At 41.1% G+C, this 12,959-nt stretch overlaps 1 protein-coding gene across 1 annotated transcript in view; it reads right to left on the bottom strand.

Moving 5' to 3' along the window:
* The window catches only part of EZR (ezrin), a 72,563-nt gene that overhangs the window by 6,716 nt on the left and 52,888 nt on the right, over positions 1-12,959 (bottom strand). The window contains exons 8-10 of the mRNA XM_036767384.1: positions 7,426-7,522; positions 1,606-1,769; positions 435-565 (exon numbers count right to left, since the gene is read on the bottom strand). Coding sequence (XP_036623279.1) covers positions 435-565; positions 1,606-1,769; positions 7,426-7,522 — 392 coding nt within the window. The remainder of the gene's footprint in view (positions 1-434; positions 566-1,605; positions 1,770-7,425; positions 7,523-12,959) is intronic.

Genomic DNA, 12,959 nt, shown 5'->3' with positions numbered 1-12,959 from the left:
CAATGTAACCAAGGAGACAACACGTAAACAACTATTACAAACAAGACATAGACAAGATGTTCTCTCTCTCTCGCCACCCCATTCCCTTTCTCTGTTTCTCCTCTCTCCCTCTTCCTCTCTTCCCGTGTTTTCATTATCTCTCTTTCTCTCTCCTCCTTTCTGTTTCTCATCCTCTGTCTCCCCTCCTCCTCCACCTCTCTCTCTTTGTCTCTCTCTCTCTTTCTCCTCCTACCCCCCCATTTCTGTCTCTGTCTTTATCTTTCTCCTCATCTCTCTCCCTCCCTCCCTCTCTCTCTGTCTCTCTCTCTCTGTCTTTATCCTTCTTCTCCTGTCCTCCCTCACCCCATTTCTGTCTCTCTATCATCCTCCTGTCTCTCTTTCCACAGCTCTGACAGAAGATAGCTCAACAGTCCATGTACCATTCATCTCCTTACCCTTTTCTGCTTTCTTGGTCTTCTGCTCATAGTCCTGAAGCCTCAGCATCAGCTCCTCCTTCTCTCGCAACATCTGCTCCTTCTCTCGTTCAACAGTCTCTCTTCTCTTCTTTTCGGTTTCCAACTGCTGCCTATTGGCAAGAGGGAGAGGTGGAAGAGGGAGAGAGAAGCTTCAAACTTCAGAAGGAAAACCATGGACACTTGAAAGACTGCAAACCATGGGATTTTTGATTCTTCTTAAGCCTGTGGGAGAATTCTCTATTTCACATGCCCTATAGCCCTTCATGTCTTTCCCCCACAAGTATGAAAGAACATACTTCATTTCAAAACCAAGCTCAACATTAAAGCCCACCTTCACTGTGGTCTGTAATTAGCTTTCTACGGTCTCTCATCTTGTATTTTTGGACATTCAGTTTCCAGGGCAGTCGGGAGACCTTGGCTCTCAAGTCCTACACCTTTATATTGGAATATTAAATCATAGTAGATGCCGTAGGGCGTATGGTAGGCATGTGGCTCTATTGGACAGTGTCAGAGACACGAATATCCCAACATTAGAGTAATCAGAGAAAACTAGAGCTGGAAAAGACCAACTGGGTCATTTTACCAACAAGGAAAGTGAGGTCTAAGGTACAGCCCAAAACTACACAACTTAGTGGCACAGTCAGAACTGGAACTCAGGTCTCCTAACTCCTTGTGCTCAGTGAGCCAGGCCTGTGTTCTGTATGTTTGTTGAGAAGCATTTATCAAATGCTTACTGTGTGCCAGGGCATAGTGCTATGCACAGGAGATACAAATACAAGCAGAAAGAAAGATAGCCCCTGCCCTCAAGGAGCTTATATTCTAATGGAGGAAGACAGAACACAAAAGGGAGCTAAAAGGTGTTACGGGTGGGGCATGGAGTGGAGAGGGAAGGGAGTGTTAGCATGAAGGCGGTGTGGTAGTGTAGAAAGCGTATGAGATTGGGAGCTGGAGGACTTGAGAAAGTCACAAAGTCTCTGGGTCTCAGTTTCCTTATCTGTTAAAGGAGGGGGCTGGATTTGAGATACCCTCCACGATCCCATGCTCCATGTTAGGATATCTCAGGACTACTAACAGATCTCACTCTCTGTCTTTGTACACAAGGTGTACTGCTGCTTTCCTTGGTCCTGACCTCCCTCTCCTCTTGGCTCACCTTTCCAGTTGTTTCTGGTGCTTCTCCTCACGTGCTTGGGCTTTCATCTGCTGTACCTCGATGGTATCTGGCTTCCTACGGCGCATGTACAGCTCATGGTTCCCCATGCAAAGCTGAAGGATCCTCTTATTAATCCGGAGGCGAGGTGCATAAAATACAAAGTCCTATGAGACAAAACAGAGTTTCTCTTGTGATCCCCAATCACTCTGCCATCTTCCAAGTCACAGGTGTCTCTTAAGACAGTAAGGCTGAAAGTAGCACAGGTACAAGAGAGGGGCTTCTGCTTTTCCAAGGGAGGAATATGGCGCCAACCCAAAAGCAACAGATGGAGCGAAAAATGGAATTTCCTACCAGACTTCTTCCACTATTAGAGGACCTAAGCTATCTGGGATGAGAGTGAGTGAGCTCCCGAAGGGAAATTTCCTCCATCAGACTGCAGCTTCCTGAGGACAAGGGACTTTCTTCAATTTCCTTTGCACTTCAATACAATCATATTATAACATGTTCTACCTGCAATGTGTGCTCGCTCAATAAATAACTATTTATATGAAACTTTTTTTTTCTTTTGCAGGAAAAAGATGCTTCAATCAGAATTTCAAGAGCCAGAAAGGAATGCTTGTGTTCTAATTAAGGTCAAGACATCTGAAAGCTTTCATTTTCCAGCCATCCACCCTATCCTAGCATAAGGCTCAACAGGACTGAAAGGAAGAAGTAGAGAATGGTGACTAATGTTTTAGTAACAGAAACAACCACATAAATGGCAAAAATGCTTCAGCTTAGCCCCTTTCCAACTTCTCCTTACAACCACAGTGCCCCCCAAAATACCATCTGGGGAAACACAAGACACTTACAAGATAGAAAGATCTACACTACACAAATAGCTATTAGACTGAGACATTACTGGCAATATAGAGGGAAGCAACCAGTCATATAGATATGTGTATGTGTATGTGTGTGGGCAGGAGGCCCGGGGAGCATGCCGGGAAGCAGACAGCTTCCTGTGTGAGGAGTCATGGGGCTGGCTGAGGGGAGGTGTTAATGTCTATGCTAGGGGGAGGGGCCAACTCAGGAACCAATCGGCCCTGGTCATTTGGGCGGAGCTTGATGATGTCAGAGACCCTATAAGAGGGGAGAGGACAGCTCGAAGAGCTCTCTTTCCTTTTTCGGTTGGAGCCAGCGACAGTTACGACAGTTACGTCAGTTACAGCGACCGTTACATCGTCAGTTTCAGTTGCAGCTTCAGTTACAGACAGACACAGCTGAGGCAGGAGCTGCCAGCAGCAGAGCTGATCTACGGGAGGAAGCTGAACAAAGACTTCAGTCCAGTGGGTAATCTTATTACCATAAAAGGGGGAAACATGATTTTGCTTTACGCAATCATGTTTCTCTGTAGCCTCCTGGTTACTCTTTCAAGGCGTACTTATTGGGCCTGGAAGATTATGATCAACATATCAAAAGTGAATAAAAAATTCTGAGTGTTGGTAATAAAAGGCTAGTTCTAGATGTTACTGCAACATCAATCCCAGCAAGCTCCTACTCTGATCTTTCTCAGGGAAATCTCCCTCTGGAGTTTCAAATACTTGGATTAAATCATCAGGTTTCCTGAGTTGGTGTCTGAGAGGTTGGGAGGAAAACAGGTATTTTTATTACCCACCTACCTTTTATTACACAATAAGATTGTATTATGGCTTCACAATCATGTACCATAAATAGGTCCTAACTGTGACTAATGAGAATATGCAAAGAACTACCTGGCCTTAAAAAAAAGTCAATAGACCAGAACGAGGGACCGAGATGAGATTTTTTTTATTAACTCAAAGTCTTCCAGTCCCCTAGAGCAATTAGGAGACCAATTTAGTTGTGCAATGTTGCTCAGGGTCCCAAGGGGAGAGCGGACAGGGATAAAAAGCAAAAGGGAGGAAACAGTGCACTGCCTTTCAGATGACCAGTTTATGTCCTGAACCAGAGGAGCTGAGCAATGACACTTGTGGAGACTTCTCACTTAGTCACCTTTTTTAGATTTCTAAACCCATGGCTGTCATGGAAACCTTTGGAGGCAAAAACTACCCCACATGCTTTTCTTACACTCTCTCCAGATACTTGGGACATACTTTTCCTAAATTTTCTTAAAGAAATTCCAGATAGAAAAATCCATGGAAAGTAAATCCAGGAGCCTAAAGATGACCATTGAAGAAGGAAAAAAAAAAAAGACTGGAAGAGAAACATTCTCAAAACTAGGTTGGCCCCAAGCCACTAAGAAATTTCTGGGTTATTCTCCCAGGTTACCCTCATGCCAATGAGGGTAGTCATGGTTTCTTTTCTGTTTTTGTTACAAGTATCTTAGTCTCAGAGATCCAAAAAATGTGGCAGCCATCAGGATGTACCCTTGTAAAGGTAACCACAGGTCTCAAAGTCCACTGCTGCATCAGAGCCAAGCTGGGAACAGGGTGCCTCTGAAATTTAATTAGAAGTTTTCCCTTTTCGGAACAAAGGGTCAAAAGTTGTGAACTGGTTAGCACTTTTCAGGCACTGCTACTCAAACTCTGAAGCCAGCCGATAATGAATGACCTTTTCTGGTTTTTTTTAAACAGAAGAAGTCCATCTCTCCTGGGGGCATGTTAAATCTGTCATAGTCAGACGCCTCTTTAACAAACTGACTAGAAAGAGAAGGGAACATTTATGCTGAGGAAGGAAAGCTCCAACCCTTGTCAAAAGGTCTTGGCCACTACAGGTAGTACCCCCCATCACTCATTCTTGGTGCTTCAAGGAAATATATCACATTTGTAAGCTGAGGAGCTGTGCTAAGCAGCTAACTTTTAATAAGGAAATGCTTGGTCATTAGCAAAAGCATGACTGTGGGGGAAAAATGTCTGTTGCAACTTTCTGTGGTCACAACACAACGGCTCATTTGTAAGCAGACACAGAAGCTTACTGGACCCTGTGTACTTGTTGGACCCTGCATGAGCCAACCAAGATGAAGAATCTCAACGTGACGTGCACAATCTTGGTCTCTGAGATTCTGTTTTTGTATCTTTGAGATGAAAGGCTAAACTTGAAAACCTCAGTTTCCACTGCCCACCCTTAAAAAGCTTTTAAAGAAGACGGTCTATCTCCATACTACCTCATCTTGATGTTAAAAAGCCACAAAAAAAAAAAAGCAGACGAGTTCTAGGGGGAAAAAAATCACCTAGGCAATAGTAATAGGTAGTACAAATGACTTGGCCTGAAAGTTCATTATTATAAAATAAACTACATATTATAACATTATACAAAACTGTATACTACAGTATACAAAATATACTACATACATACTTGATTATTATAAAATATGCTATAAATCTGAAAGAATCTTATGGCAAGAGGAGGAAGAAAGGAAAGGAAGGAAGGAAGAAAAGGAAAGAAGGAAGGAAGAAAAAAGAAAGGAAGGAAAGAAGAAAGGAGGAAGAGAAGACAAGAACTAGAAGCAGAACTGAAGAGCCTGGGTTCAAATTTCCAGTTCTGCAATATACACACTGACAGTAATAATGTAAAGACATAGTAACTCTGATCAAAGAGAAATTCGCTATGATCCACTACAATTCCCTCGTGATGATGAAAAATGGTATCTAGCTCCAGACAGAGAACTGATGTACTGAATGGTGACAGAAGCATATTTTTTTCTCATTCTTTTTCTTATTTTCCCCACAGAAAATGGCTAATGCAGAAATATGTTCTGCATGATTTCATATGTATATTAAGTACTGCATTTCTTGCCTTCTCAATAGATGGGAGAGGGCATGGAGTAAGGGAGAGAATTTGGAACTGAAAATAAAATGAAATTGAATTAAAAAAAATTTCCCAGTTCTGCCGCTTGAAGAACCATCAAGTTGTTCTTTATTTGTAAACTGAGGGATCTGGTCTATAGATATAACCTCTAAGGTTGCTTCCAGCTCTAAATCTATGAATCTGTGGAGTTGCACGAGAATATACAAAAAGCTTTTCTAAAAGGAATCACAGGATTTAATGTTGGAAGGCTGCTTAGCCCCCTTCCCTCCCTTAATTTACAGATAAATAAACTGAGACCCCAAAAGGCTTAAGAAACTTGCCCATGGTCCTACACCCAGCACTGCCCAGGCATCGCCAAACCCTACTTTGTGGACTATAGATCCAGCGCTCATTCCATGAAATGGACAGCCCTAGTACCCTAATGACTTCCCCAGCTTTGCTTTGCCTCAGTTTCCATCATCAATAATACCATTAAACTACAACTAATCTCATTCAGAGGGATGCTGTAAATTAATGTAGACTGTGCCTGTGGAGGTGAAGTCCTGGCATAAAGTATTGCTTTAATTTTAAATAACTGTGTTATTACTAACGGTGGAAGAGGCGAGAGTTCACAAACAGCAGGAAGGATTTTTAATAAAGAAGAAAATACCTTCATGAACTATGTCAAGACATGCTGATTTTAAATTATGCTGTGCTGACAGTGAGGGAAAAGTAACTGGATGGTAGCACCGTGTTCTTTCTTGAGCGGGTTACCATCCCTAAGCAGTACCCGAGGCATGGACTACAGCCCATGTTTGCCTTCCTGAGCCTAATGCTGTCACTAAGGAACCAAAATGACACAAGGCCCCCTAGTCTTTTCCTTTCATTATAATTTTGGTAAAATACAGAACCAGGCATTAAAGGAACTGGCTTAGTTCATGGAAGGATTATAAGCAGTTTTCAGCTGCTAGATGTTTATGTGTTAAATAATTACTAATATATATTAAATAACAAATTTATTAGAGCATTATTAATAATAAAAGAGAATGATCAATAATTAAATAATAAATAAAATGTGTATTGTGTGTGGGATTTAAAAGTTCAGAGAAGCAGTAGGCAAAAAAAAATCCGTCCATGTCTTGGAAAAGAATGAAAACCCAAACCAAATAAAGCATTACTCTGAATGTATGTCAGTCACAATCAGAGCGAATGTGGATGGAAGGAGCCATAGGAATCATCTAACTTGTAGTTCATGGTTCTTCAGGGGTTCCACAGATAGTTTCGATTAATTTGAATGGGGAGAAAATCATATTCACTTCAAATCACTGGCTTCCTTTGTTTTATTTTATCCACTGAAAAAACATTATTCTGAGAATAACGTCTGACTGGACTGAGAAGGGGAGCCAGGTTAAGAATCCCTGCTCTAGCCTGAGTCCCATAAGCTCTTGGGTCCCATCATACAGACAAATTGGCAGGTTTTCCTCGTTCACAACCAGGTTTTCCCTAAATGAAACCCAAACGACGAGTCTAAGTTCTTGTTAGCTTAGTCAAGTTTCCAGGGAGGCTCCAAAAGGCAAAATGCTCAAAGGTTTGCTGCTTGAGGCCTCATAGTCAGAAATCCACCCAAGACCAAGAAAATGGTGCTGCAGCACAGATGGCCCAGTGGACAAGAGGGGTTCCCAACCTCTAGAGCAAGACAAACAATTCTGAATTATCAACCCTGAGGTTCCCAATCCCGTGAGAGGATACTGATCATTTAGAAAAACTGCCCAGAGAGGCAATGATTCATTAGGAAGAAAAAGGCCCTTCTGAATCAAAAACTAGGTTAATGGGGATGGCTCCTCTCCATTAGTGTATGTTTTCCACTTTGTCCTCATACTATAATGAGCAGTCACGTGGCACAAGAGGCCCTTTCTATATAACTGCTCTAGTAATTACTCGCCCCATATGAGTGAATAGATTAAGTCACCAGCTCCTTCTTCAATGTCAGAGCAGTCCAAGCAAGCACCGTCTCAGAATGTCATCTTGCTTTGGGGACTAAAAATAAAAAACCGTCTCAAACCCAAGTTAACTTACAGGTGCCTTCTTGTCGATGGGTTTAATGACAAACTTTTTGTCATTGAAAGAGATATTTCTGATTTCGCTCCAAGGGAAGCCAATCTTTGGGGTCAATCTAAAGAAATAAAAAGAGAAAAAAAGGTCAACACACAACTATGGCTCTGCTGAGCGCAGCTCAGTCATTTCTCTACAGAAGACTACCAAATCCTCTCTCCCACATGTCATATCAATCCTACATCAGCATCTCTATCCAGATGTCCAATAAACACCTCAGACTAAACATGTACAAAAATGAAACTCATCATCTCCCCTTATAACAGCTCCCCCTTCCAAACTTTCATATTTCTGTTGAGGGCATCACCATCGTGGTTATATGCAACCTTGAAATAATCTTTGGGTATTCACTGTCCCTCAACTCCCATATCCAATCAGCTACAAGTGTTTGCTGATGCTTTCCTTCTTCAGTATCAGTCATACCTATTCTATTTTCTATATTCATAGAATATAGTTGCCATGTTAAGTTCAAGACCTCTGGGACACTAATACACTGTTAGTGGAATTGTGAACTGATCCAACCATTTTGAAGAGCAATCTGCAGTTTTGCCTGAACAGTTATAAAACTGTATATACCTCTGACTCAGCAATACCACCATTAGGTCTGTTTCTCAAGGTGATGGGGGAAAAAGAAAAAGAACTTATATGTTCTAAAATATTTATATAAATTTATAGATATAAAATTCTATACATCTATGTAATTATGTAAAAAATTTATATAAAATATTTGTAGTGGCAAAGAACTGGAATTTGAGGGGATGCCCATCAATTGGGGAATGGCTAAACAAGTTATGGCATATGATTGTGATCGAATACTATTATAAAGATGATAAATGGGTTGATTTTAGAAAAACATGGAAAGACTTGTATGAAATACTGAAGAGTGAAGAAGTGAACAGAACCAGGAGAATGTGGTACAAGGCAGCAGCAATACTGTTCAAAGAATAACTGCGAACGACTAAGTTATTATGAGTATTATAATTACTCAAATAAACTACAAAGGACATATGAAGGAAGATGCTGTTCACCTCCAGAGAAAGAACTGGCAAACAGAAGTTTGTATAATATGGGTGTGTGTGTGTGTGTGTGTGTGTGTGTGTGTGTGTGTGTAATAAAAACAAATTTAATTTAAAAAAAAATCTCCTTACCTCCCATCTGTAGGACAGTCTCCTAACTGGTCATTCCCTCTTTCCAATCCATCCTCCACATAACTGCCAAAATAATCTTTCCAAAATTCTGATCTGACTAAACTCATTCTCCTACTCCAAAGCCATCCTTTGGTAACTCTCTATTGCCCCTAGGATAAAACACAAACTCTTAGCGTTTAAAGTTCTTTAGAGCTGGGCTCCAACCTACAATGGCCTCAGATACTCGCTTGTAACCCTGAGCAAGTTACCTAATCTCTCTCAGCCTCAGTTTCTCTATCTGTAAACTTAAGAATATTAATAGCAATAAATAGCAATAAATTAACCCTTCCAGGGTTGTTTTGGGGATAAAATGAGATAACATTTGCAAAGTGCTTTGTAAACCTTAAAGCAGTTATATAAATGCTGGCTGCTGCTGCTGCTACTACTACCACCACTATCGTTACCACTACTACCACCACTACTTGTGGACTACCACTACTAGTACTACTACCAGTGGATTCATTTCACACTACTCTCCTTCACATGCTCTACAGTCCTTTTAAACACATCTAAATCTCACCTTCCACCTCCATGCCTAGAATACACTTCCTCCTCTCTTCCACCTCTTAGAATTTTGAGATTTCTTCAAGGCTTATCTTAGATCTAGCCACTGTATGTCAGACTGTTTCTTGATTCACTAGTTGTTAGTACTCCTTCCCTTCATAAAGTATCACAAACTCACTCTTCTACTTAAATGTTTTATTCCCAACTATGGCTGAAGATAGGGGCCATCTTTCCATTTTGTCCTTGTATTGTTGCTAGCACTTTGCATGTTCTAGACATTTAACAAATATTTCATCAAATGTCCAATTAAATTTAAATTCTAAAACCTATTGTGTCTCGTCATATAGACAAATCTGTCATGCTAAAAATATTAGCAAATACTTGCTGAATAAATGACTTTCAAGTCAATGTTGTGCATTGCTATTAAGTTCTGGTATTACGTCCGAACTTTTTATAAATCATATCTTCCCGAGACTTAGAATCTCCTTGAGGGTAGAAATCCTAACTGGGGTAGAGGGTAGAGATCCTTTTATCTCTCACAGCATCCAATATAATGGATCATCATTACTGGATCATAGATTTCAGGCTTGAAACTAGTCCTTATTTTACAAGTGATCAAACCTTAGAAGCTAAGTGACTGGCCCAAGGTCATAATGTTTTAAAAGCAGCAACTCTAGAGTCTCCCAACTTCAAATTCTGCACTCATTCCTCTGAGTCATACTGTGCACTTGAATAAGTATTCAACCAAAACTGTAGTCATAATCTTTATGGGTAATACAGCACAGGTTCTGGGCTGAGTTCAGCATATGGCCTGTGACGTTATTAAAGGACAAAGGTAGAAACACTCTCCATTTAGCTATGTGGCTAACATGCCACCTACAGTAAGGGAAAGGATCATAGGGTCATAAGATCTAGAGCTTTTAGAAAGAGACCTTAGAGGTCATCTTTTCTAACTCCCTCATCTTACAGATGCAGAAACTGAGGCACAAGGAGGTTAACTGATTTGCCCAAAGTCACACAGGTAATAAGCCTCTGAGGTAGGATGGATAGATCTAAGTATTTTGCTTAAAGTAATCTGTTTAAATCTGGGCATAATATATTAAGATCTAAGAAGGAAATTAATTTCCTATACGTATTCATATATACGCAGGCTGTCAACAACCTGTATACATGGATAGCATGAATCAGCATTAACAGGTAGAAGGGGGGCTTAAAGAAATCATCTGCCTTAGCCTCTTCTTCATCGTGGGTATGTACAGTCATTGCCTGCGGGGTTTCTGTGGGAAGCCTGCATCAGAGCTGGTAATGAGAAAGAAACAATGAACCACACCAGTGTTGCTCAATTTGTGATGGCATAATTAATGCCGCGGGACCAGAGAGACTAAGTTTACAGTTCTTTCTAAACACTAAGCAACTAGGAAACGGCTGGTTTCTATGTATTCCTATCGCTGCCTTCTCCCTCATCTCAAACATAAAGAATTTCTGTTGCTATTCTTGGAAAAATTAGATCATCAGGCTGAGCCATCATCTTTCCTGTTCCTTGGTCGTGAGTCTGGGCATCTTGCCATCAATGGCTCTCTGATGACTGGTGGCACCCTTTAGCTGTGGCCTGCCCTTTTGAAAAACCATGAAACTTCAAGTATGAATTACAGCCTATAACCATTTATGAGCGTGGTTTCAATGTCCAAAGTAGAGGACTGATCATGGAAGCTGTATCTTTAAAAAAATGCTATTACAGGAGCCAGTGGAACTCTTCATAGCTTGGGAAAACAGAACAAAGTTCGGCAGGATTTTTTTTAAAAAAAGGAGATTTATATGTATAAATGGCTTGTGCAAAGAAGAGATCCAAAGTTCTCCTGTCAGAAGTTTACCCTAGCCCTACAGATGTTTTTAAAGTGGTCACATTATAATATGTAGCAGAGTTAAGAACGAGTGGGAATCATGAAGCACAGATGTATAATCATGGATTTAAGAATTATAAGGGACCGTAGAGACCAAGTTCAACCTGACCTCCCACTCCCATTTTACCAAAAATGGAGAACCAAAGAGGTTTAGCAAATGCAGGTTGCAAATGACCAAGATGGGATCAGAACCTTGGCTCTGTACCTACTATGTGCCAGGCACTGTGCTTAAATGCTGGGGATACAAAAAAAGGCAAAAGAAAGGCCCTGTCCTCAAGGAGCTTACAATCTAATGGTAAAAACAACCAAACAGCCATTTTCAAAAGAAAGTACAAGTAACATTAACAAAGGCAGCAGATGGATCTCAGAGGTGTTCCTACAGAGAGGTCTGTTTGCTTTTAGAGGCAGCTGCGTAATACAAGGTATTGACAGAGCTGGCCCTGGAGTCAGGAAGACCTGAGTTCAAATCCTAACACCGACTAGCTGGGTGATCCAGAATAACAGCAGCATCTACCTTCCAGGGTTGTTGTAAGGATAAAATGAGATAATATTTGTAAAGTGTTCTTTCCTTAAAGTGCCACATACATGCTAGATATTATCCGATCTATCGGCAGAGTCAACTCGTCTTTGCTTTATCTGAATTTCTTTACTGTTGGAGCAACGAATTCCAAACATTTAACTCAACATTAATAGTAATCTATTAGCAATGATCAGGGATTTTCTGGTCTAGACCACTGAGGAAACCCTTCCCATCCACGCATGTCAGCAATGTTGGGCAACTTATAATGTTAAGAAAAGAACTGTCTAGAGCACTGAAAACTTCAAGTAACTTGACACAGGCAGCAGGTATCAGAGGCGAGCTGGACCTGACTCCAAAGCCAGTTCTTTATCTACTATGTATGTATATGTGTAGAGATGGATAAGGAGAGATGTGTGTGTATGTATGAGAAATTTACCACTTAACATAACATAACATAACATAACATAACATAACATAACATAACATAACATAACATAACACAGCTCTAGTGACCTCTCAGTGTTCCTCAAGCCTGACTTTCAATCCCTTTGATTATACCAATGACCAAGTTTCCAAGGGCTCAGCATAGTGCCTGGCATATAGAAGGTAAGCGCCTGGCACGTAGTGGGTACTTCATAAATGTTTACTCACTGACTTTTAAACTCAGTTCAAAAGGAAAAGAACTTTGGTCACCAGACCAATTCCAGTGAAGGGCGGACTTAGAAATAAAAACAAGGTGTGTCTCAGGAGAGAGGGGGGGGGAGAGGGAGAGGGAGAGGGAGGGAGGGAGGGAGAGAGAGAGAGAGAGAGAGAGAGGGAGAGAGAGAGAGAGAGGGAGAGAGAGAGAGAGAGGCAGAAGGTGCATGATCACCCCTATGTTGAAGCTTTTGAACTTGGGGAAATTACAAACCAAATAACGGAAGCGCCGGTTAAACCGACAAGTGGGGAGAGGGCCGAGGACAGAAAAGGAGGTGTGAATGGGGCTCAAACTCTTATTCAGGAAAAGACAGAAACGCCTGTGGTTTGGGGGCAGTTATGAGCTGACATCAGCAAGTTCCTGCCTATGGTTATTATACGAGACTTGCAAAACCTGTTTGGATAACTGTGGCTCCATTACAAAACCTTCTCATTCAAGAAACTCAGCTTAAAGACAAGAGGCAGTCCCACCCTTCCAATCCTGTGGCGGGTACTCTTCAGTTTTCCCTTTTATTCTCTATACTGTTCTCCTTAGGACGGAGATACCTTGATGATGGCTGGGCCTCAACGCCATCATTCTCTAAGTTGGGTCTCTCTCAAAGGGAAAGAGAAAATTAAGACCTTTTTTTCCTCTCACATACTTGACTAAACCAAACCATCTACGTGACATAAAAAAATCTTCCCCCTCTG

The sequence above is a fragment of the Trichosurus vulpecula genome, chromosome 7 (genome assembly GCF_011100635.1).
Source record: "Trichosurus vulpecula isolate mTriVul1 chromosome 7, mTriVul1.pri, whole genome shotgun sequence".
Lineage (NCBI taxonomy): Eukaryota > Metazoa > Chordata > Mammalia > Diprotodontia > Phalangeridae > Trichosurus > Trichosurus vulpecula.
This window is presented reverse-complemented; position numbering and strand designations above follow the sequence as displayed.